The 22,476-nt window shown below is 44.0% G+C and overlaps 1 protein-coding gene across 1 annotated transcript; it reads right to left on the bottom strand.

Annotated features, from left to right (window-relative positions):
• Positions 1-7,737: 7,737 nt before the first annotated feature.
• On the bottom strand, positions 7,738-22,077 carry lig4 (ligase IV, DNA, ATP-dependent). The gene is made up of 3 exons (XM_084319033.1): positions 21,518-22,077; positions 17,236-19,317; positions 7,738-9,776 (listed from the first exon to the last, which is right to left on the bottom strand). The coding sequence occupies exons 1-3, from the start codon at positions 21,535-21,537 to the stop codon at positions 9,104-9,106; spliced, it is 2,775 nt and encodes a 924-aa protein (XP_084175159.1). The 5' UTR covers positions 21,538-22,077; the 3' UTR covers positions 7,738-9,103.
• Positions 22,078-22,476: the final 399 nt, after the last annotated feature.

Here is a 22,476-nt window from a genome sequence, read left to right as displayed (position 1 = left end):
CCTCTAGAAAATATCCACTGCAAGCCACTGCTTAGTGCACCGAAGAGATTACAAAGGATGCTACTCAGACTGCAGCACTATGATATTAGTGTGACATATGTGCCAGGAAGGGATATGTTGCTTGCAGACACGTTGAGTAGAGCATACTTACCAGAGAGCACTAAGGGAGACAGTGAGACAGAGGTAGAGACGGTAAACATGGTTAGCTATTTACCCATCTCAGCAGAGAGGCTGAGCGCTATCAGAGCTGCAACAAAGGATGACCTAAAGTTACAGAGTGTGGCAAATAGAATACTGTCAGGGTGGCCCAAGAGGAAAAGAGACTTGCCAAGTGACATCAGGCACTACTATTCGTTCCAGGAGGAAATGAGTTTCCAGGACGGCATCGTTTTCCGAGGAGAAAGAGCCGTGATACCAGATGCACTCAGGGGTGACATCACGTATAGGATCCACTCCTCGCATCTGGGAGTAGAAGGATGTCTGAGGCGAGCGAGGGAGTGTGTATACTGGCAGGGGATGAACGAGGAGCTAAAGACCTTCATCGCTAAATGTGGTATATGCAGGTCAGTGGACCCAAGGCAACAGAGGGAGACACTACACCCACATGACATGGCCAGCAGACCCTGGGCCAAGGTAGGGACAGACCTTTTCTCGTTCCACAACAAAGACTACCTGATCACTGTAGACTACTTCTCTAACTTTTGGGAGGTTGACTATCTGTCTGACACTAAGAGCAACACAGTAATCAGAAAACTCAAGGCCAACTTTGCCAGGCAAGGGATACCTGATGTCGTTATGTCTGATAACGGGCCACAGTATGCATCACAAGAGTTTCAACACTTCAGTCAGAAGTGGGGGTTTGAACACAGGACATCTTCGCCGGGATACCCACAGAGTAACGGGAAGGCGGAGTCGGCGGTAAAGACAGCCAAGGGCCTGATGCTGAAGGCTGCAGCGGCGAGAGAGGATCCGTACCTGGCTATGTTGGACCATCGTAACACGCCGAGCCAGGGCCTCAACACAAGTCCAGCACAGAGACTCCTAAGCAGGAGGACCAGAACCCTGCTTCCTACAAAAGACACTCTGCTGGAGCCAGAGGTAACGGACAATGACCAGGGACTGAAACGCAACAGACAGAGACAGGAAAAATACTACAATCGCACAGCAAAGGACATGGACACTCTGAAAAGAGGAGACAGTGTGAGAGTACAGCCTGGTGACACACACAGGACTTGGAGATTGGCAAAGGTGATCCAACCAGTGAGCCACAGATCATATGAGGTGGAGTTAGAGTCGGGAGGTGTTCTGAGAAGAAATCGTCGCCACCTCAGACACGATCACGCCACTATAGACACACCAGGTACAATCACACCTGCGTCACCAGTGACTGAGAAGGCCGGCCCGCCAGTCAACCCGGTAGGGAGCCAAGGTACGGTCACTACCAGGTCTGGTCGACAGGTTGTCAGGCCTCAATACCTGAAGGACTATACTTCGTGATTAGAGAATGGACTGGAGAGAGAGAAAAAAAAATAAATAAAAAAAATAGTGAAATGGGTTATGTGTGCACAATCATGTTTTGAGCGGTTGAGTGGGGAGGGGTACTAATGAGCCATTTACACAGTGTTGTTGTTTGGATCTGGTGTAAGTAAGTAAGTAGAACACAGGTTAAGTAGCTGTAAGTTAAATATCGAGATTGTGTATATATCTGTACTTGGAAAAAGAAAAAGAAAGATGTAACAATAGGATTGTTCTATTTAAGTGCTGTTGCACGTAGGACGCTTTTAGAGGTGACACCGAGGGTTCGCTTAGGGTGGAACCAAGCTTATGTTGTAACCATAACAACTGTGAATAAAGTACAAGTAAGCAAGTCTGCTTTAACCCTTCATTGTGTACAGTCGGGACACAGACAGAACACATTGAAACACTTATTATAGCCAATTCGCACATTATATACAAAATTTATATTATATATTATATATTATATAATATACATATATTATCTTTCAAATGGCCGAGTTCAATTTGAATTTAGTATCACCAGGCGTGCATAAGAACAGATAATGAAATCTACTGTAATCTACTGTACTTTTTATTTTGATCAGGGTGCAACCGTTTTGAAACTAATTTCAAATCTAAATGTTGCTGCATGCTAAAAATAGGGAAGATAAACTAACTGCGCTTCAATATTTGTCAATAACGTTAAGTTTTGTGGCTTATTATCCTGAATAATAAGAGTTATTAAAAAGATTCATACAGAACTATGAAGCTTGAAACCCCATAGAGGCTTTCAGGAAGTGTAGTTCTGAAAAATGCCAACGCAGATCCAGAGATAGCGACATCCTTTACAAAATGGCAGCAAAAAAACAACAATTCCCATGGTTCAAGGTTTTCCAAAATGGTCGCCTTTCGCGAAAAATAAACAGACCAAATCCAAAAGGTAATATTTTGGACTTGGTCTGTTGCTCAGGTGTCACCCCTCTCAACTGTTCTGCTGTCGATCTCCCCATCTCTGACCACATGGTTGTTTCATTTAATTTAAGTCTGACACTATCCCAAACCAAACAGTCACGTATTATGTCCTTCCGGAACATCAAAAACATTAATTTAGCAGATCTCACCACAGGCATCGACAGTTTCCCCATCACCATCCCCCCATGCACCCCGGATCAGCTTGTCTCCCACTACAACGACAGTCTCCAAACTCTGCTGGACTCACTTGCCCCCCTCAAAACCAGGACTGTCTCATTCCCCCACTCTGCCCCCTGGTTCTCCCCTCACCTACGTCTGCTGAAAGCCAAAGGACGTCAGCTGGAGCGGCTTTCCAGAAAAACCGGACTCACTGTTCACAAACAGATGCACCATACCCATATCCTCCACTACAAAGACGCCCTCTCCTCAGCCAAATCCCAATATTTTGCAGACAAAATCACTGCTGGCGCTGGGAACACCAGGGCCCTGTTCTCAGTGGTCAACAACTCACTCCGCCCCCCTGACTCCCTTCCCTCACACTTCTACTCCACTGAACATTGTAACTCCCTGATGTCATTTTTCAATAAAAAAATAGCCAATATCCACCAGCAACTGACCTCTCTCATGTCCAGTTGTCCATCTCCCCTAGCTCCACACCCCCCCCTCTCTGCACCTCTCTCCTGCTTCCATCTCCCCTCTGCTGCCGATATATCAAAACTCATCCGGAAATCCAAGCCATCCACCTGCCAACTTGACCCCCTGCCCTCCTCCCTGGTCATAGCCTCCCTCCCCTCTCCTGCCCCTTATAACTGCAATCATCCATTCCTCCCTCACCTCTGGTTCTGTCCCATCATCTCTCAAATCCGCTGCTGTAACACCGATTCTAAAGAAACCTGGTTCAGACCCCAACATTTTCAATAACCTCTGCCCCATCTCCAACCTGCCATTTCTCTCAAAAATCCTGGAAAAAGTAGTGGCTTCTCAGATTCATGCTCACCTCTCCAACAATAACCTCTATGAACAGTTCCAATTTGGTTTTCGCCCCCGTCACAGCACAGAAACAGCCCTCCTCAAAATCACTAATGACCTCCTGATGGCAGCTGACTCCGGACTATTATCCATCCTCATCCTCCTCGATCTAAGCGCCGCATTTGACACCATATCTCACTCCACCCTCCTAAACCGACTAGCCTCCATTGGAATCTCCCACACATCCCTAGACTGGTTCCATTCATATCTCTCTGGTCATACTCAGTTCATTCAGTTAAAATCATTCACATCCCATCCATCCCCCCTCTCCTCCGGTGTTCCCCAGGGCTCTGTCCTTGGCCCTATCCTCTTCATCATCTACCTCCTCCCACTTGGTCGGATTCTCCGTAAATCAATTTCCACTGTTACGCGGACGACACCCAGCTCTATGTCTCCTCCAAACCCACTTCCACCCTCCCTCCCTCTTCCCTCTGTGCCTGTTTACAGGAAATCAAATCCTGGTTCACTTCAAATTTCCTCAAACTAAACAGTGATAAAACAGAGGTAGTCCTGATTGGCTCCAAGTCCACACTCACCAAGCACCCCAGTTTCACCCTCACCATAGACAACTCCTTGGTTTCCCCTTCCCCCCAGGTCAAGAGTCTGGGTGTCGTCCTCGACAGCACCCTATCATTCCATTCCCACATCAATAACACCATCCGGTCCGCCTACTTCCACCTTTGCAACATCAACCGCCTCCACCCTTCACTCACTCCCAACAGCGCCGCAATCCTGGTCCACTCCCTCGTCACTTCCCGCTTGGATTATTGCAACTCCCTTCTCTTTGGTCTCCCCCACAAACTCCTCCATAAGCTCCAACTGGTCCAGAACGCTGCTGCCCGTATAATAACCAGAACCCCTGTCATCAGTCACATCACCCCCGTCCTACGCCAACTACACTGGCTTCCCATTAAACACTGTATAGACTACAAGATCCTCCTCCATACATTCAAGGCCATCCACAACCTCGCCCCTCCATACCTGTCCGTCCGACCTCCTCCACATCAACATTCCCACCCGGTCCCTCAGGTCTGCCTCCTCCATCAACCTGACCGTCCCCCCAGCCCGTCTGTCCACCATGGGGTCAAGAGCCTTCAGCTGCTCTGCCCCCCGCCTCTGGAACTCCCTCCCCCCCGACATCAGGAACATTGACTCCATCATTCCATTTAAAACCCACCTCAAAACCCACCTGTTTAGGCAGGCGTATGTCTGATTTTATTTTTTGTCTGATTTTATTTTTTAATGGATTGTGATTGTAAATGAACTGGTTTTAAATTGTTGTACGGCGACCTTGAGTGCCTTGAAAGGCGCGTTATAAATAAAATGCATTATTATTATTATTAAAAGTAAAATCTATCTAATAACACTTTAACCTATTGCTAAACTAACGTATTGATGATAATATACATTATAAATGCTGTTGTGACATGGTTATGATGTTTATACTTGAATACGTTTGAAAATAAAAACGATACTTTTGTAGAACAGAGCTGGAGATATTGATTTGACACGATGTAATTTGCGGTCCGCCGACGGACCGCACGGGCGGAAGAGGTTAAGGCAAGACAGTACAATATAACTATGAAACGTTCCCAGTTTGTTAGGTACATAACAACTAAGAAAAAATTTATTGCAAGTTTTCTGAGATGTTATGTTTATATATGCAAAATGGGCGTTACTTAATTAAATATGCACTCATTTGCATATATCGCCAGGATAGACATCACACATTGGATGATGCCAGATTCAAAATTGTTGTTTCATTATGTTGACATATAACACAATGAACTTTTTACAGAAGGGATTGTGGCTATGTCTTTTTATCATCCCATAATTCAGGAAATGCTGTCTAGACATAAAAAATAATGTTTGCCAGGTTCTTTGGATGTACTATAAATCAGGCTATGAATGATATATCAACAAACCCCGTTGTAAAAATATGCAGGGTATAGATAGGAAGAAATTTGGAAAGTATGGTGTGTGTAGGTGCTAGGGAAATGGGACATGTCATCTCTTGCGTGTAAGAAAACTCATTTTTGGGAAAATGCCCTCAAAGTTGTATTGTAATTGTGATCGGACACAATCAGACAAAATGAAGTAAAATAAACAACTAATTGTGTGTTTTTCGATATTTTATTGCCACTAGTTTGAAATAAGACCTGTTAATGAAGAACTGGATGTGGGCTGATCTTCATGAGGGTGGTGTTGTTAACATTGATAGGCTATATGTAATACATTGTTATATGGAATATGGTTTTTGCCTGTGTATCTAAATGTATTTATATGATGTGAACTCAGGGTCTATAAGAAAACTCTCATGTATATTGTTTAATTGAGATGTATCTGTGGACATTATTTTTGTATGTGTATAGTAAAAGACTGTGATACTACTGTCGATTGAGGTATGAGCTTCAGGTGAGAAGCCTACATGGGACGGGTCTAATAAGACAAAAAGAGGCCTTGGGCCCAGACTGGTGGGCATGCAGCTACTGAGGAAGGCAGAAGGCTGCACACTGAATGGACATTGTGTTGTTTTAAAAGATGAACATTTGAGTGTGGATCATATTGAATGTAATCTGTATACCTCCCAGATCCTAACCCTAAACATATCATGATTATTCTGATTAGGGATGTGTTAAAAAAAATCGATTTCCAGATTCTGAATCGATCTTCATTTGAATGAGCGATTATCGATTCATAAAATAAAAGATCAATCTTTAAAAAAAAGAAGAAGAAATTATTATTTTTATAATAATATTTTTTTTTTTCATCCGTGAATTTAGTCGTTATGCCAATTCCCTTCCTTGTCGTTGCGAGCATTGCCCCACTGTCGGTCTGGGTAGGGTGTAGACCAGGGGGTCTGCAATTAAGTTTGGCCTCGGGATAGGAATTTTCCATTGGTTCTCCCAGCCCACGTGACAATTTCTAGCATTTCCATTGGCTATAGTGACAGACATAGATAATGATTGTGGAAATACAACAAATCTACGAAACCACTTACTGAGACATCACCCAGAATGTAAACATTGATATTTTTAACAATGCAACATGTTAAATGGTTCCTTGAACCATCGAATCGGGACCTTGTGAATCGGAATCGTTTTGGGAAATCAGTGGTGATACCCAGCCCTAATTCTGATTATAAACAGGTACCTCATCACCGTTTATTTTCAAAAATTTATTCATGTGCCATTTAGGCATAACAATGGCCCAAGGCGACACAGCCAGGTATCCATCCACCCCAGGGGGAATGGTGATGAAGGTTCTAACACACCGTGTCCCAAGACTCGCTCCTGACCTTTGTGGGGGAAAGGAAAAGACAAAGATTTTTTTTGTGAATGGCCCTCAGCTTCTAAAAAAGGACTCCTGTGGTGTCTACCTCTCTCTGAAATGGGCAGATATGAATCTATCTGTCTCAGATGGGCAGATATGAATCTCTCTCCATCTCAGATGAGCAGATATGAATCTCTCTCCATCTCAGATATGAATCTCTCTCTGTCTCTGATGGGCAGATATGTCTCTCTACCCGTCTCTGATGGGCAGATATGTATCTCTCTGTCTCAGATGGGCAGATATGAATCTCTCTCTGATGGGCAGATATGTATCTCTCTGTCTCAGATGGGCACACTGTATGTATCTCTGTCTCAGATGGGCAGATATGTATCTCTCTATCTCAGATGGGCATATGTATCTCTCTATGTCTCAGATGGGCAGATACTGTATGTCTCTCCCCGTCTGATAGGGCAGATATGAATCTCTCTCAGATGAGCAGATATGAATCTCTCCATCTCAGATGAGCAGATATGAATCTCTCTGTCTCAGATGGGCAGATACTGTATGTCTCTCCTCATCTGATGGGCAGATATGAATCTCTCTCTCAGATATTAATCTATCTCTCTGATGGGAAGATATGCATCTCTCTCTGTCTCAGATGGGCAGATACAGTATGTATCTCTCGGTCTCAGATGGGCAGATATGAATCTCTGTCTCAGATGGGCAGATATGCATCTCTCTCTCTCTCTCTCTCTCTCAGATGGGCAGATATGCATCTCTCGCTCTGTCTCAGATGGGCAGATATGTATCTCTCTCTCTCTCTCTCTGCTCAGATGGGCATATCCGTAGGGTAGTGGCAATGAAGCGGGTATTTCACAGAATTGTCCATTTTGTAATATCATTGGAATTTGGAGTAAAAGTCCAAATGAAAACGTCATATTTTCTAATATTTATTAAAGACAGCGTAGAAATAAAAGCAAAAGTATATAAAGTCCAGAGACATTACTACAAGTCCTTTCTTTCGGTTCATGGTTCATCTCAACCGACAAAAAGCATTTAAGTAATTGATATAATCTATTAAGTTAAAAGCAGGACTGGTGACATTTCCCTCCCCGTGAGGAAGACACGTGCTGAGAAATATCACCTGATAAGTACAATGTAAAAATCACCTGGTATGAATATGACCTGGTATGAACAATGTAAAAATCACCTGGTATGAATATGACCTGGTATGTACAATGTAAAAATCACATGGAAGCGGACATGGCCGGTTAGCCTTCGGGAGAGGTGTTAGTTGGACAATGCCTAGGCTAACCGGTCATGTCCGCTTGCATTCATTGTGCTAAGCTAGGCTAACATGAAGCCAGATAGCTCTCTACTGAACGCACAGAGAGGAAACTGGTATCCATCAGTCTCTCTCTGAAGAAGATGGTAAGCTAATTTCCGAAAATGTTGGCATGTTCCTTTAAGAGCTAATTGTGCCCCTTGGTTACAATGAGGAATGCTAACATGCGCTTTTCAAAGAGACTAGATGGAGACTAGAGCTGTGGAAAAATTGGGATATTATTACACAGTCTGTGTACTAGTCTGGACTGCCCATGCTACGCGCGCCAGGGTGCAGTACCACCACCTCCCACTGGGTGGCTCGGCTTCGGCTCTATTATGTAAAGAGAATGGAGAAACAATTTCATCTAAAGAAAAAGGGGTTTTTCCTAGTGTCTGTATGGACCTAGTGTTTGTATGGACCTAGTGTTTGTATTGGACCTAGTGTTTGTATTGGACCTAGTGTTTGTATGGACCAAGTGTCCGTGTGGACCTAGTGTTCATGTGTTCATATGGACCTAGTGTCCCTAGTGTCCGTATTAGACCTAGTGTCCGTATGAGACCTAGTGTCCGTATGAGACCTAGTGTCCGTATTAGACCTAGTGTTCATATGGACTTGGTCTGAGATGTTATTCAGGGGCCGGGGAGGGAAACGCCATATACTCCTTGCCGTTTGGCCAGGGTCTGAAAGTCTTCACATTAACAAGCTGTTCAGAATTATTGCAGTTTGTGATGTCACAGGGGGATGAATTTGCTGAATGAAGTAGCTTGTCCTTTTCGGGTGTGGGGCAGCCAGACGGGGAAAGAAATGATTGCTTTAAAATGTGGTGAGTGCTACACCCACCAAAAACAGCGTGTTCCATAATAGGGAAGAAAGAGTTGCCGGCAAATAAATAATTTAAATTTAAACAAATTTCTGTTCCACAGATGTCAAGTAAAATCATTGAAAATATACATAATATGTGGTAATAAGTATCCCTTTAATAAGTCCCTTTAAGGTCAAAGGTCATCACAGCAGGTAGTCCTTGTCATCTTGCAGACACCCGGCTCTGATGGAGTCTCTCACCCAGGCCTCCCTGACGATCTTAAACTTCTTCCTGAACCGCCGCCTCAGAGTCCTCAGCTCCGGCAGCCTGGCCTCCTCCGCCAGCACCACGTGCGAGACGCCTTCCTCCAGCCTCCGCGCCACGACGCCTCCGTGGTAGCGGACCTCCAGCGCCCGCGTGTCCAGACACGTCCCGGGGATGGCGCCCTCGTGGCTCCCCGCGTCCGCACAGCCGTCCATGTAAACGGAGAGCGGCCTGAACATGCTGGTGGGGATGTCCTCCCAGCCGTACCGCTCCTCCACCCAGCCGACGTCCAGGGGCACCGGGGGGAGGTCCGCGCGTCCGATCCTGCCGAACACCTCGCGGAGCTGCCGCTCGTCCGCGTCGGCGGAGTAGCTGTCGCCGAAGCGGTCGTACTCCCGGGCGAAGTACTCCCTGGTGGCGGGCGTGGTGTGGATCATGTGGCGCGGCTGCCACGGCGCCACCCTCTGGCCGTCCAGGCACTCGCGCAGCCAGTCGACGCGCACCACGTCGTGCTGGTCGGACGAGATGAGGTTCCTCACGCGCACGTTCTCCACGCCGGCCACCACGCAGTACGTGTCCGGTCCCGGGTGCTGCACCACGAGGCCCCCGCACCTGCCGCAGCGGGGAAACACATTTTCTTTTACATCCTTTTTGTCATTTTCAAAGAAAATAGGACACCCTCAAAAGGTCCAATCTATAAACCAAACAGAAACAAAAATAAACCAATAAAATAGGAAAGTTTTAGGAAATAGGAATGGATTCTCAAATGGATTCATTGAGCTCTTGATACAAGGGTTACTATTAGACAACAGGGGAGCTTTTAAATTGTACTTTACTGCAGCCTGTTTTACGTCTGTAAACGATTTGATTGCATGAGTCTAGAGCAGGGGTCTCAAACTCGCGGCCCGAGGGATGATATTTTGTGGCCCCCTACTTGACATCAACGTTTAGTGTTAATGCGGCCCGCGCCCTACTGTTTGCCGAGACGTTGCGCGAGAGTTGGAAGTTTTATTTATTTTATCACTTGTAGGCTACGATAGCGCAGGCTCATGACAGCAACGTTATGTTAGTGACTTGGTTGAAACGTGATTCCGGAGTGATATCAAGTAAAGTGGAAGACTAATGCATCCTCGCTATCTCCTCTGACTGCGAGCAGTGCTCTGCATAAGCGGCTGGCTGCACTGCCACTGTCTGTGTCTGTGTACGGGTCTGGTCCAATCACATTCAGCATCCCGTCAGCGTTCCCCCCCCCCCTCACCCACAGTCTGCGAATCAGAGGCAGAGTAGGGGAGTAGGGCGGGTCTTCACGGAATGCAAGTCGTCTCTCTCTTTCAGTCCGAGTCAGTTGGCAGTAGGGCTGCAACGATTAGTCGACATAATCGACGATGTCGATTATAAAAAAATCGTCGACGAGAAATTGTTGCGTCGATTAGTCATAAAAAAAAAAAAAAAATTATTTAATTTTTTTTTTTTTTTTTTGTGCACTACCTATCTTTGTGAGAGTGGCTTCTCAGGGTTCCAGACAACATCATAACATGATGATCCCATAGCAAATTTTGGACATTGAAAACATTGTTCCCCTGCAGGAGATGATGATCAGACTAGACACACAATACATTACACACGCACTCCTCTCACTCACACACAGCGATCAGAGTAAGACACACACATACACACTCCTCTCACTCACACAGCGATCAGAGTAAGACACTAAGGCTGAGCCCGAACGTTCGAACGTTCGTTCGTTAAGCTGACATTCGGACTTTAATTAATGGGTTCGAACGTTCGGTGAAAAAAAATAAAGCAGGCGCAACTACGGTGAGGCGATGTGAAGCGGCGCGTCCCCCGAGTGCCGAGTCGCTCGGCTCAACCAGTATGGTCTCTGCCGGGCTGTTGCTGGATACTCAACCAGAGCTCTCGTCTCAACCAATGCAATAGAGCAATTTTGATTGAATGACAGGCGATTCTGCCAATTACGTCACACTGCTTGCACCCGCCTCTGCTGTTACCACCAATCGGCAAGCGTTTATTATTATTTTTACTTCCGGCAATGCCGCCATTGATCTGCTTGAGAGAAGCTTAACGTAGCGTTAGCTCCCCGCCGAGGAAGTAAAAGTCGTAACAAGGTTTCCATAGATGAACCTGCGGAAGGCTCATTAATGAATACCAGCCTTTTTCGGCCACGGAGTGCGAGCTTCATGGCGGGAGGTGGTTGCGTTGGAAACAACTCTGGCCGAGGCGGCAGGCGTGTTGGGAGCCCGGCGGGACCCCCGCGCCGGTGTCTCTCTGTCGTCCCCCGTTCCGAGGTAGACTGTGGAAGGAGCTGAGGCGCGCGCCTCTCTCCTTCCCGTCGACCAAGAGTGAATACCTGTTATTGAACGTGTAACACTAACTATATAACGTTAATGCCACAAAACGAAAAAAATATAAAAAAAAAAAAAAAAAAAAAAATTATTAAAAAAATTACAAAAAACGAACGTTCGAACGTTCGTTCGATAAACCCTGGCGAACGTTCGAACCCTAAAAACAGGGTTCGGGCTCAGCCTTATAAGACACACACACATACACACTCCTCTCACTCACACACAGCGATCAGAGTAAGACACACACACATTCACACTCCTCTCTCTCACACACAGCGATCAGAGTAAGACACACACACATTCACACTCCTCTCACTCACACACAGCGATCAGAGTAAGACACACACACACACAAATTACACAGTACACACCTCTCACTCACACAGCGATCAGAGTAAGACACACACACAAATTACACAGTACACACACTCCTCTCACTCACACAGCGATCAGAGTAAGACACACACACATACACACACACTCGGACTCCTCTCACACACAGCAAACAAAAGTTATTTAAAGTACACTTCCACTTTAATTTGTATTATTTAATTTATTTATCTTGTTATGAGTGATTGCTGTATTGTTCTTCAAATACATTTTCATTTAAAGTGGCTTAAAGATCCAAATTCAAATGTTTCATGAGTCATTCTTTTAATTTGCTATGGGATCATCATGTTATGATGTTGTTGTTTGGTCCCGACAAGAGTCTCAAAGTCTGGGGTGATGGTAGACAAGCAACTCTGAGGTCATGCTCAATGTCCAATCTGTTCCTCTGCTCTGTCTTAAGCTGGACCAGAGCTGAGAAGCCACTTTCACAAAGATAGGTAATAAAAAAAAAAATTGTTTACATTGGTTTTCGATTAGTCGACTAATCGAAAAAATAATCGGCAGATTAGTCGACTACCAAATTAGTCATTAGTTGCAGCCCTAGTTGGCAGCGCATCTATCTACAGTAAACTCGCTCCCAGTTTTATCTCCGTGAGATAAATGTAGTTACTACAGTAGCCTAGTTTCTAGCCATTTTCAAAGATGGTCAGTAAAAGAAAAGTCGACTGCAATTCAAAGGTGAATGGACTGAAAAATATGCATTCATCCTGAGTCCCAGCACCAAAGCAATGTGACTATATGCCAAGAAACGGTAGCTCTTGTGAAGGGTGGCAATTTGAAAAGAATGTATGACTGAGTGATGGAGACCAACCATGTTTGAAGGCAAACAAAAGCAAAGCCCCCTCAGATCGCACAGCAACCAGAACAACTGAAATACTGGCTGGTGATTTGATTAAACAGCTTTGTGTTAGAATTTAAAAAAATGCACAGTGCATTTCCATAGCTGTGGATGAGTCCACTGACACCACTGAGAAAGAAGCCTATGTTCTGAAGAACCATTCATGTTCTGAAGAACTGTTCATGTTCTGAAATGTTATTGCTAAGGATTGAGAAGATTGAATCAGTTCAGTTTAGAGTTGTTCCAATACCGATACCGGTATCGGAAATGCCGCTGATACTGCCTAAAATGCTAGTATCGGTATCGGCGAGTACACGTAAATTCTAGCCTCCGATCCCATGATGTAATTTATCTCCTGCCGAGTCCTGCGGAGAGTGAGGATTATAAAATGAACATGTTTTAAAGTGTGATGCTGTGTCATTTTAACAGCAGATACACTTTCTTAAATTCCATTGTCCCCGACAGTGCGGTGTGACGGGGAGCTCGGACGGGAATCGGGATGTGTTTGGCTGGTGTTATGATAGCATTAGCTGGAAAGATAGCTAGTTGGAACAACATCCGCTTTTAACGTTACATCAAATCAGATGATCGCCTGTCCTTTCTCCAGGACCTAACACTGTCCGTGACCGTCTATCAACAATAATGCACCCACGGTGAATTGTATTTAAGTTAAGTAGCTACGGACTAGCGTTAGCTGACTATTACTAACGTTATCTTAATGTCACTGCGGGAAGGCGAGCTAGGTCAGTTAGCTTGATAACGTTACCGTGTCTAAAGTTGGTGCTATTCACATAATCCAGCAATAATGGCTGCAGACCTGCAAGCAAAGTACAGCAAGTGCCAAAGGATAAGAGTCTGAGGCGGAGTTTCAAAAGAGAATGTTGAATATTTATTTTGCATCAAAAACCACAACATGAACGTTCTATCTGCCACTAGCTTACAGACTGAATAGGGTATATCTGCAGAGCCACTGAGTAGCGAGTGCAACACCGTTTAATGTCCGTGTGGATCATTGGAGTAGGGTATATCTGCAGTGCTGCAGCCCATACTCATTGATTAATGATACTAATACAAATCTATACAATCACCTGTTGTTGAATAAATACCATACGTTCTAGTTATTACTAAAAAACAGTATAACAGTATCTAAAAAAAAAAAAAAAAAAGTATAATTTATATAATTAAAAAAAAAATGTATGCACTGGTATCGGATAAATATCGGTATCGGCCGATACCCAAAGCTTAGGTATCGGAATCGGATCGGAAAGGGAAAAATGGTATCGGAACATCTCTAGTTCAGTTGTACTTTTTTTTTGAATGCTTGAAACCCTTTTTTTGTGGAATATTTGATGCGGCCCAGCCTCACCCAGACTCTACCTCCAGTGGCCCCCAGGTAAATTGAGTTTGAGACCCCTGGTCTAGAGCAACTCTCTGACCTTAAAAAGGAACATACCAGGCTTACAGGCAAACTGACTAAAAGGTGCTATAGATAACGTGCAGCAACTAAATGTCGCACTCGAGTGCCAGCATGTCCAATCAGATGCGTTCCACGTGGGGGAAATGTGAAGTAGGGAGGGGACACATGCACACAACATGTAAACAACAACATTAATTTTGGACCCACCAAAATATTTTTTTTATGATAGATTAATCAATGGCTTTTTGGGGGGAAAGCAATACTTTTATTCCTCACCTTTCTAAAATATCTGTGGATGTATTATTTATTAAAAACAAAACAAAAAAAGAGTACATAAGAATGTTTCTATAGCACCTATACCCACAAAATTATTCTAAAATAATAATAGGAAAGATCTGGAAATATCCAGGCAGAATCTAGTCTTACTTTTAGCTAAATTTTTCTATAAGGCATAAAAGAAAACATTGTTTGTTTCCTGTTGGTTGTCAGTTAAGGCCATTGTAGGGAATTTATTTTATTTTATTTTTTATTTTTATTCTTTCCCACGGCGACTATGGATAGGGAATTTCTTTATTTAATTAAAATGTTCACAACAACATGCATGTACTCTGCCAGCATGTTTAATATCCATAATACTAAAGGTTTGACTAAGATTTTTATGAAACTTTTTTTTTTTAAACTCAAAATAAATTGGGTCGCACCTAAATCGGCAGGGTCGGTCGGCAACCGGAAACAAAATTTTTTTTCTTTTAGGCCTAAAGTCAGCCATTAAAATGTTTTGTGTTCAAACAACCACACTAGCATATCTGTATCCTGCATAATGAAGTTTTTTTTTTAAACTTTTTTACTTAAATGTGCTAAAGATACAATAAAAATAAAATAAGAATATTATATTATATTACATATATACAATACATCCAGAGATTTTAGAATATAAAATGGTAAATGGTAGCCTAAATGGTGCATTTATATAGCGCTTTTATCCTAAATGTGTTCCTCACATTTTAATAATAATAATAATAATAATGACTTGGATTTATATAGCGCTCTTCATGAGACCCAGAGCGCTTCACAGAGTCCATTATTCGTTCATACACAGTCATACCAGTTTACCCATTCACTCACACTTTCACACACTACCAATGGCAGAGGTGCCGACCTGGGCCCCGTTCCTCATACCTGGATAACTGAGTTAGCCGGATAACTTTCGGGTAATTCTGACTTAAGCCGGACTTTCCGATTCCCCGTACCTGGATTTTCCAAATCACCATGACAACAGATCCAAAAGTTTGAGCCTGGTCGAAAGCAGAGTTTAAGTTCAAGTTAGCCTGAACCATCGCCACGCCCCCGCAAAAAAGTGACAGCCCGTTTCCTGAAATTATTCCCACAGTCTACGATCTGCATTATACCATTCTGAATTACGTTTTTGTGCTCCATTCTTCCAGAGGGGGCTTTTGAAATGTAAAATAGACCCAAAATGCTGATACTAAATTCACTTTGTCCTAAATAATGCACGTTATATATACCGTGGCGCTCGCTCGGTGCGATGTACACATTATGACGTGGTTATTTTAATTGTAACTGGGATTAAGATGTCTGATGAGATGCGCTGTTTGACGGATTTGAGAAATTGAATGAGCCGTTGACGTCACATTAATGAATGAGGATAAAGAAATAAAACTTCATTCAAAATAAAGAATATTCTAAACACGGGTCTCTCGTTCATTAATGTATAAACAATGAATTTATCCCATCTGGCACAGTGGCGCAGCGGTAGTGCTCAAGCCTGCCAACCCAGCGACCGGTGTTCGAAACCCCGTGTTTCCAATATAATTTTTTTTAATATAATATTAATGATTATACGCCAAAGTAGCCTGGTTTTAAGTTAAAATATTATAAATCTACATGCATTGAGGATGTCATTCTTTATATAGCTCTCAACGTGCACCAAATTGAATTATTCTTATATTGCAAAAAGAAGGAGACGACTGGGTCTCGAACCCCGGTCGTTTGCGTGAAAGTCAAAAGAAGAACCCGTTACACCACAGAGAAGATAATAAAATATCGACCATACATCAATCAATGGGTAAGGGAGCCGTATCGTTATTCTGTATAACAGTTTTACTAATTATTTTCGCTAGCAAGATCTCATTTGATTATTCAATCCAGCAGGCAAGTTTAAAGAAATATAATCTGATTGATTGAGGTAATGAGAGACTTGAAATTAGCCTATAGATAACGCATTTAACTTGTCGGCGAGGCGATTGAGCCGTATTGCAATCTGTCAATAAAGTTTTAAATCAATTAATCAATCAATGCCGTTAGAGAATCAGGATCTCTGCCATCGATACGTGCTGGCTTTTCACCTGAAGCGGCCGCGCGCACTTAGCCTGGGTCTCAAGTCTGAATCGAGTTAAGGAGACTGAATCCACCTTCGAGGAACAGGAAAATCCCGGCTTCAAACATCGGGTTAACTGAATCTGGATAATGACATCTTGATCGACTTAGTTGAACCAGGTACGAGAAACAGGGCCCTGTTCGTCGGGAGCAGTTACGGGTTAAGTGTCTTGCTCAAGGACACTTCGACGCGCTGCCCGGGAGGAGCGAGAATCGAACCGGGAACCTCCGGATTACCAGACAACTGCTCTACCTTCCGAGCCACTGTCGCCCCATAATTAGTGATGCACCGATGTGAAAATTGTGGCCGATACCGATAACCGATATTAATATTGCTGTTCTGGCCGATACCGATATTTACCGATGTCGATATCTCTGTATAGAAAACACTTTTTTATGATAATCAAATAAAGAGCTATTTTCAAAAACGCAATTTTTTTTTTTACTTTTGTAACTTATTTTCAGAAATGACTGATATTTTGAAACTATTTAAGGCCAAAACATGTATAAAAAAAAAACATTTTTATTTATTTATTTTATATCGGCCCTATCTTCATATCGGACCGATACCGATGTGTAAAAAAACGGCCATATCGGCCGATATTATATCGGCGGCCGATATATCGTGCATCACTACCCATAATATATAATAGAATATCATATCACCTGGCCACACCCTTCTCCAGCTCCGACTTGGGGTTCTCATCGTTGCCGTTGATGATGCAGAACTCTACGTCCTCAAACATGTCCGTCTCCTTGGTAACCCTGGAGAGATCCTGGGACTTAAAGTGGTCGATGACGCCCACCACCTTCTTGGGCTTGGCCGGCAGCTTGCGTTTCTTCTTGTCCGGTTCGTCGCTGTCGATGTGCAGGTGCCTTGAGGCAAGCTTGCCGGACGCCTTGCCGCGGAACCGATCCAGCTCCGACAGAGTCATGCACTGGTGCCACTCCTTGTCGTCGCGGATCTTCTCTATCCGGGGGAAGCGCAGCGTGCAGTTGGTTTTATACATGTCACTTCCCACTATTTCCGCCGCCTTGACCTGGATGATGACAGAGTTGCGGGGTTCGATGTAGACCTCCGGTTTCTCCGTCGCGCACAGGATGGATGCCGGCGGGTCATTCTTCCGGTAGACCTTCCAGTGCTTGGCGAGCTTTAAGCCCAGATCGTAAAGCTCCTTCATGGTGTACCCAGAGCCGATGCGACAGATGGTGTGGAAGACTGAGGGTTTCTCCCCCGGTCCAGGAGCCTCGGCCACGGCGCACAAGAAGTGAGACATCATGCCACCCCGTCTTCCTTTCCCCCAGTAGCCACCGACGATCAACAGATCGAGCTCGTCCATCAAACCGTCTACATATTCAGGCTTTATCTTGAGCCAGCCCTCTCCTCGCTTGTCAGGCTTATAGATCGACTGAGGAGCCTTCACCATGATCCCCTCCTCTCTATTGTCGATGGCTTCATTAAGGGCGTTCACCACCTCCTGCATTGTTTTGGCTTCCATCTTGGGCACCAAGTGAATCCTACCCTTGACAGGAGTCAAGACCGTCTGGAGGATCTCATGGCGCTTTTGCAGTGTCTCCCTCCCAAACTTCTGGTTGTTTAACAACAGGACGTCAAAGATGCAGAAGCAAGTCTGTAACTCGGAGTCGTCCATCAGCCTCTTTATGTCAAATTTGCTCCCTTTCTGCATGAAGGTGTCCGCGGTGGGGTTGTACGCCATCATCTCGCCATCCAGGATACAGTTCACGACATGGGGCTTGAAAACATTGTGAATGTAAGGCGTCAGCGAGCCTTCAAGCGGCGAAGCCCCAAACTGCTGTGTGTATTCAAAAGAATTTCGTGTGAAGTATTTGTAAACATCCCCGTCCTTGTGTAGCTGTATGCGCTCCCCATCAAGCTTGGTCTCAATGTAGAATGGGCTATTGCCCATCTGCTTTTCCACTTGGCGAATGTTAGCCACAGCTGCTAGCATAGGCTTGAAGGCAGAGAAAAGGCCGATGGACACTTCGCTGAGGGACACGGAGGGGTTGTGGAGTTGCTGGCACACCTTGTTCAGATCTGTGGTGACGTTGTAGAGATCCGTCGCATCTGGATGGAAAACCTGCAGAACCGTTTCTTTGCTAACCCCGAGCTTCATGTCCTTCAGAATCATCCGAATGAGCCATTTCTGCTCGAGGGCTGAGCTTTGGGTGATTAGGTGCAGGAGGCTCTTTTTCACCAGATCCTTCTGCTTTCCAGCATTGTTGATGGCCACCGAGTCCAGAAAGTCATTGACCTCTTTGATGGTGAGGTTTCCCTGGCTAGTGCACCTCTTTTTCAACACAAAGTAAGCCATGCCGGCAAAGTCTCCAGCCTCTCCCTGGGACGTGGTCGGAGCCCGATAGTTCAACAGTTTATTAGCCTCTGGGCCGTTCTTTGGGAGGCCCAACACATCTATGTAGAGTTTAGCCAACATGCTCTCCTTGATGCCGTAGGCCATCCGTTCCCGTTCAAAAGGGGGGACGATGAGTCGCATGGCTGGGTAGAACGAGTCTGTCGTTTGGGGGTCGTCTTTGTGGAGAGCACCATGGAACTTCCTCCAGGACGCAACAAAGTCCCTGAGAAACTTGGATTTTTCTGGCCGGAGTTTACACTTCTGGATTTTTTCTAAGGTGGTGCACAGGTGAAGGAAAGGGACTTGGGCAGCGACAGAGACCTGGGCCGGACTATCACTTTTGGAAGTTCCCTCCATGGTGAGACCTATTATATCACTAAAACACAAGACACACAGGCACAAATATTTAAACAGGGCGATCATATTGCGATTTAAATCGGCAGAGAGTAGAATCAGTTGAGTCGAATCAGCAGAGTAGAATCAGCACTCAGAGTTAAATCGGCAGAGTAGAATCGGCAGAGTAGAATCAGCAGAGTTAAATCGGCAGAGTAGAATCGGCAGAGAGTAGAATCAGCAATGTGCTATTTTTATTGCTAGGCATAATCAGACAGGTCTCTCCTACATTTTTCCAGAAAATACGCCTGGAAATGAAATATTTTCAACAACTCAAGGTGACTGGTGTGCTTCAGAAAAGAAAAAGTGAGGCACGCTGTTTCTGAAAAGGAGCATGCCTGGCTCATCCAAAAGAAATCTGATTCGGGCCGGCATAATATAATATTGGTCATAATATGTGACTCAGATCAGTTATTTTTCCCACGACAGTGTGATCGGCACAAATCACATGGAATCTGACCTTTACTATTCTCATTTGGGAAACTTTTATATGGCCCTAAAAAAATCAGATACATGTCATATTTTTTGCAATGCGACCTCAGTCTGAACAGCTGCAAAACTTTTTTTTCAATAAAAGAAACGGACTATATTCAGATGTTAACACTTTAATCGCCGGAAACGCCGAAACTCGTCATTGCCCGCCATGCTCATTCTGCCGAAGACACCGTAACACGTCTTTGATATCAATATTTCAAAAATCTGTGATCGAAATCATATTTCTCCCCCGGGGACCTGAGATATACTGCTGAGCTCCACTCAACTCTCTAACGGTTCAAGAGCGCCATCTGGTGGCCGATCGGCAGATCGCCCAACAGGAAGTCATGTGGATGAAGTGGTGCTCAGTGCTCACCCATATTTCGTCCGGGCACTCGCTATCATTAGCAGGACTCCATCTTGACACAGTGAACACCGATCGGTGCAAATAACTCGACAAACAACATGATTTGGACGTATATACTATTATACAACCTGGAAATGGATCGGATATTTATACATCCCATAATAGGAATAACTCTGCTCCACGCACATCGCCCGACGGCGCGAGGAAGATACGGTAAGATCCAGCGTTATTTTCCAACGTGTTCTTTACTAACTGCTCTGATGATCATATCACCCACTAGATGAATGATATAACGTTGCCCACGGAATTATAAACGACCCCCCGCCCATCCGGTCAACATCAGATCATACGTAGTAACTCCTAGAACCACGTCCAGTTGATTTTTTTTTTTATCTCGCACAGATTCCTACCAAACTGTATTTGATCATCAATATAATGCATTTGGGGCTATAAATCAAGTTCTGGAGAAAGCTGCAGAAAACGATAAAAACATACCTATACTTTAGACCGTATTTTAGTATGAATATGTGAATGAAAAAGTATAACGTTGATACACCCTGAACAATAGATATAGGACTTTGAATGGGCCATGGTAATGTCAATTGAGCAATACAATTTAAAAAGTTATAGCCCTGCAAAGAAGGGGAACTTCTCCATAGACAAATAGAGATGGCGAGGGATGGTAAATTATGAATTTAACCATGGCGATCAAAGTGTTAAATGGGTATTATTAGTAAATCCTTGTAGAAAATGCATTACAAAAGAGAGCTGATTGAATGAGATGGCTAACACGTATTTAAGTTAGTATCACTATGTTATAGCGAAGGATAACGTTTGCTAATATAGGGCTGACCCCTATTAGTCGATTAATCGGTCGAAAGGAGCCGTAGTCGACTGCCAACCTCTTAGTCGAATAAAAAAAAAATAAAAAAAATATATATATTTTTTTATCATTCTTTCCAAAAGAAAAGAGGCCTAGACGCGTGGCTAACGCTAATGGGACGCATACCAGAGGCTAACTGCCTAAGAAAACAGGCACAGAGGCACTGAAAGAGGATTTCACCCATCTAATGAACACACTAGACTAGACAAATATCAAGATGTATCCATCAGTGACCAATTGCATGCTTTTGCAGAGGACAAGAAGCCTTCAGTCGACTCCTTCAGACAATAAGCACCTGACCCCACAGCCCAAATGGAATGATAAAAAAAAAATATATATATATATACTTTTTTGTCGACTAAAAGTCGACTAACGGGCACATTTTGGCCCATCATAGTCGACTATCCAAATCCTTAGTCGAGGACAGCCCTACTAATATTATACACACGTTTTTCTTACCTGCTAGGCTCGACTTCCATTCAGTCTGGACTAGTTAGTAGTTCCATGGGGGACGTCTCGTGCTCCAACATGCTGCGACATGTCACTCCAGAGTAAACAAAACATAATGGTGCGTTCACTGGGTCCTCGCCACCTCGGAAATGTATAATGCAAAATGGTAAATACGAGGTGATAACGTTCAGGTGCGCTAATTAGGTCGTAAAACCAGTACCACTGACTCTGCTGCCAGTACCGCAAGGCAGCAGATTCAGTCAGATTACACCACCTTTCATATTTTATATCAGATTTCTGATCATGTTAATATCCATGTTCATAATTAAGTATATTTGCACCACACAAAAGGTGAAGGGTCAGTGAAACTCGTAAACTCTTGTATCATGGACTCTGAAATAGCCGACATTACGAGTTGACGAGGACCAACTGAACGCACACAACGTCCATCTTCAAGCCCTACGACGCTGTGGTGTGCTGTGTACGGCATGCTAAACAAACGTCTGTACACTACTTTCTCTTCCAGCAACATTGCGAATTATTTTCCTGGATTAATTAATTGAGCAATGTGCCGTTAAACTAGATGTTTTTTTTCTTTAAACGATTCTGTCTAAAGATTGAATGAAAGCAGTGTGTTGTGCATTGTATTGCTTCTTAGCTAACTTAGCTATCTAATCTATCTAATCACTTCCTTGTGCACAACGACGCGGAAGCCTAGAGTATAAAAGTCCCCCGGAAACAAGACTGGAATCTTAGTTCCGGGTGTCAGTTCGTTCTTTCGTGTCCCAGAAGAGGGCGCCAGATTGAATGAATGAATGAATGAAAACTTTATTTAACAGATTGCAGAATGGGTACAATACAGTACGGCTCAATACATACAATTGTTAAGGGGATGCAGACCTGAGAAAGACGTTTGTCTTGTTTCCATCAGGGTCCCCCATTTTCAATTCATATAGACATTTATGACA

Source organism: Notolepis coatsorum (assembly GCF_963971535.1).
Source record: "Notolepis coatsorum genome assembly, chromosome: 1".
NCBI lineage: Eukaryota > Metazoa > Chordata > Actinopteri > Aulopiformes > Paralepididae > Notolepis > Notolepis coatsorum.
The sequence above is the reverse complement of the archived record's forward strand: the minus strand, read 5'-3'. Positions and strand labels throughout refer to the sequence as shown.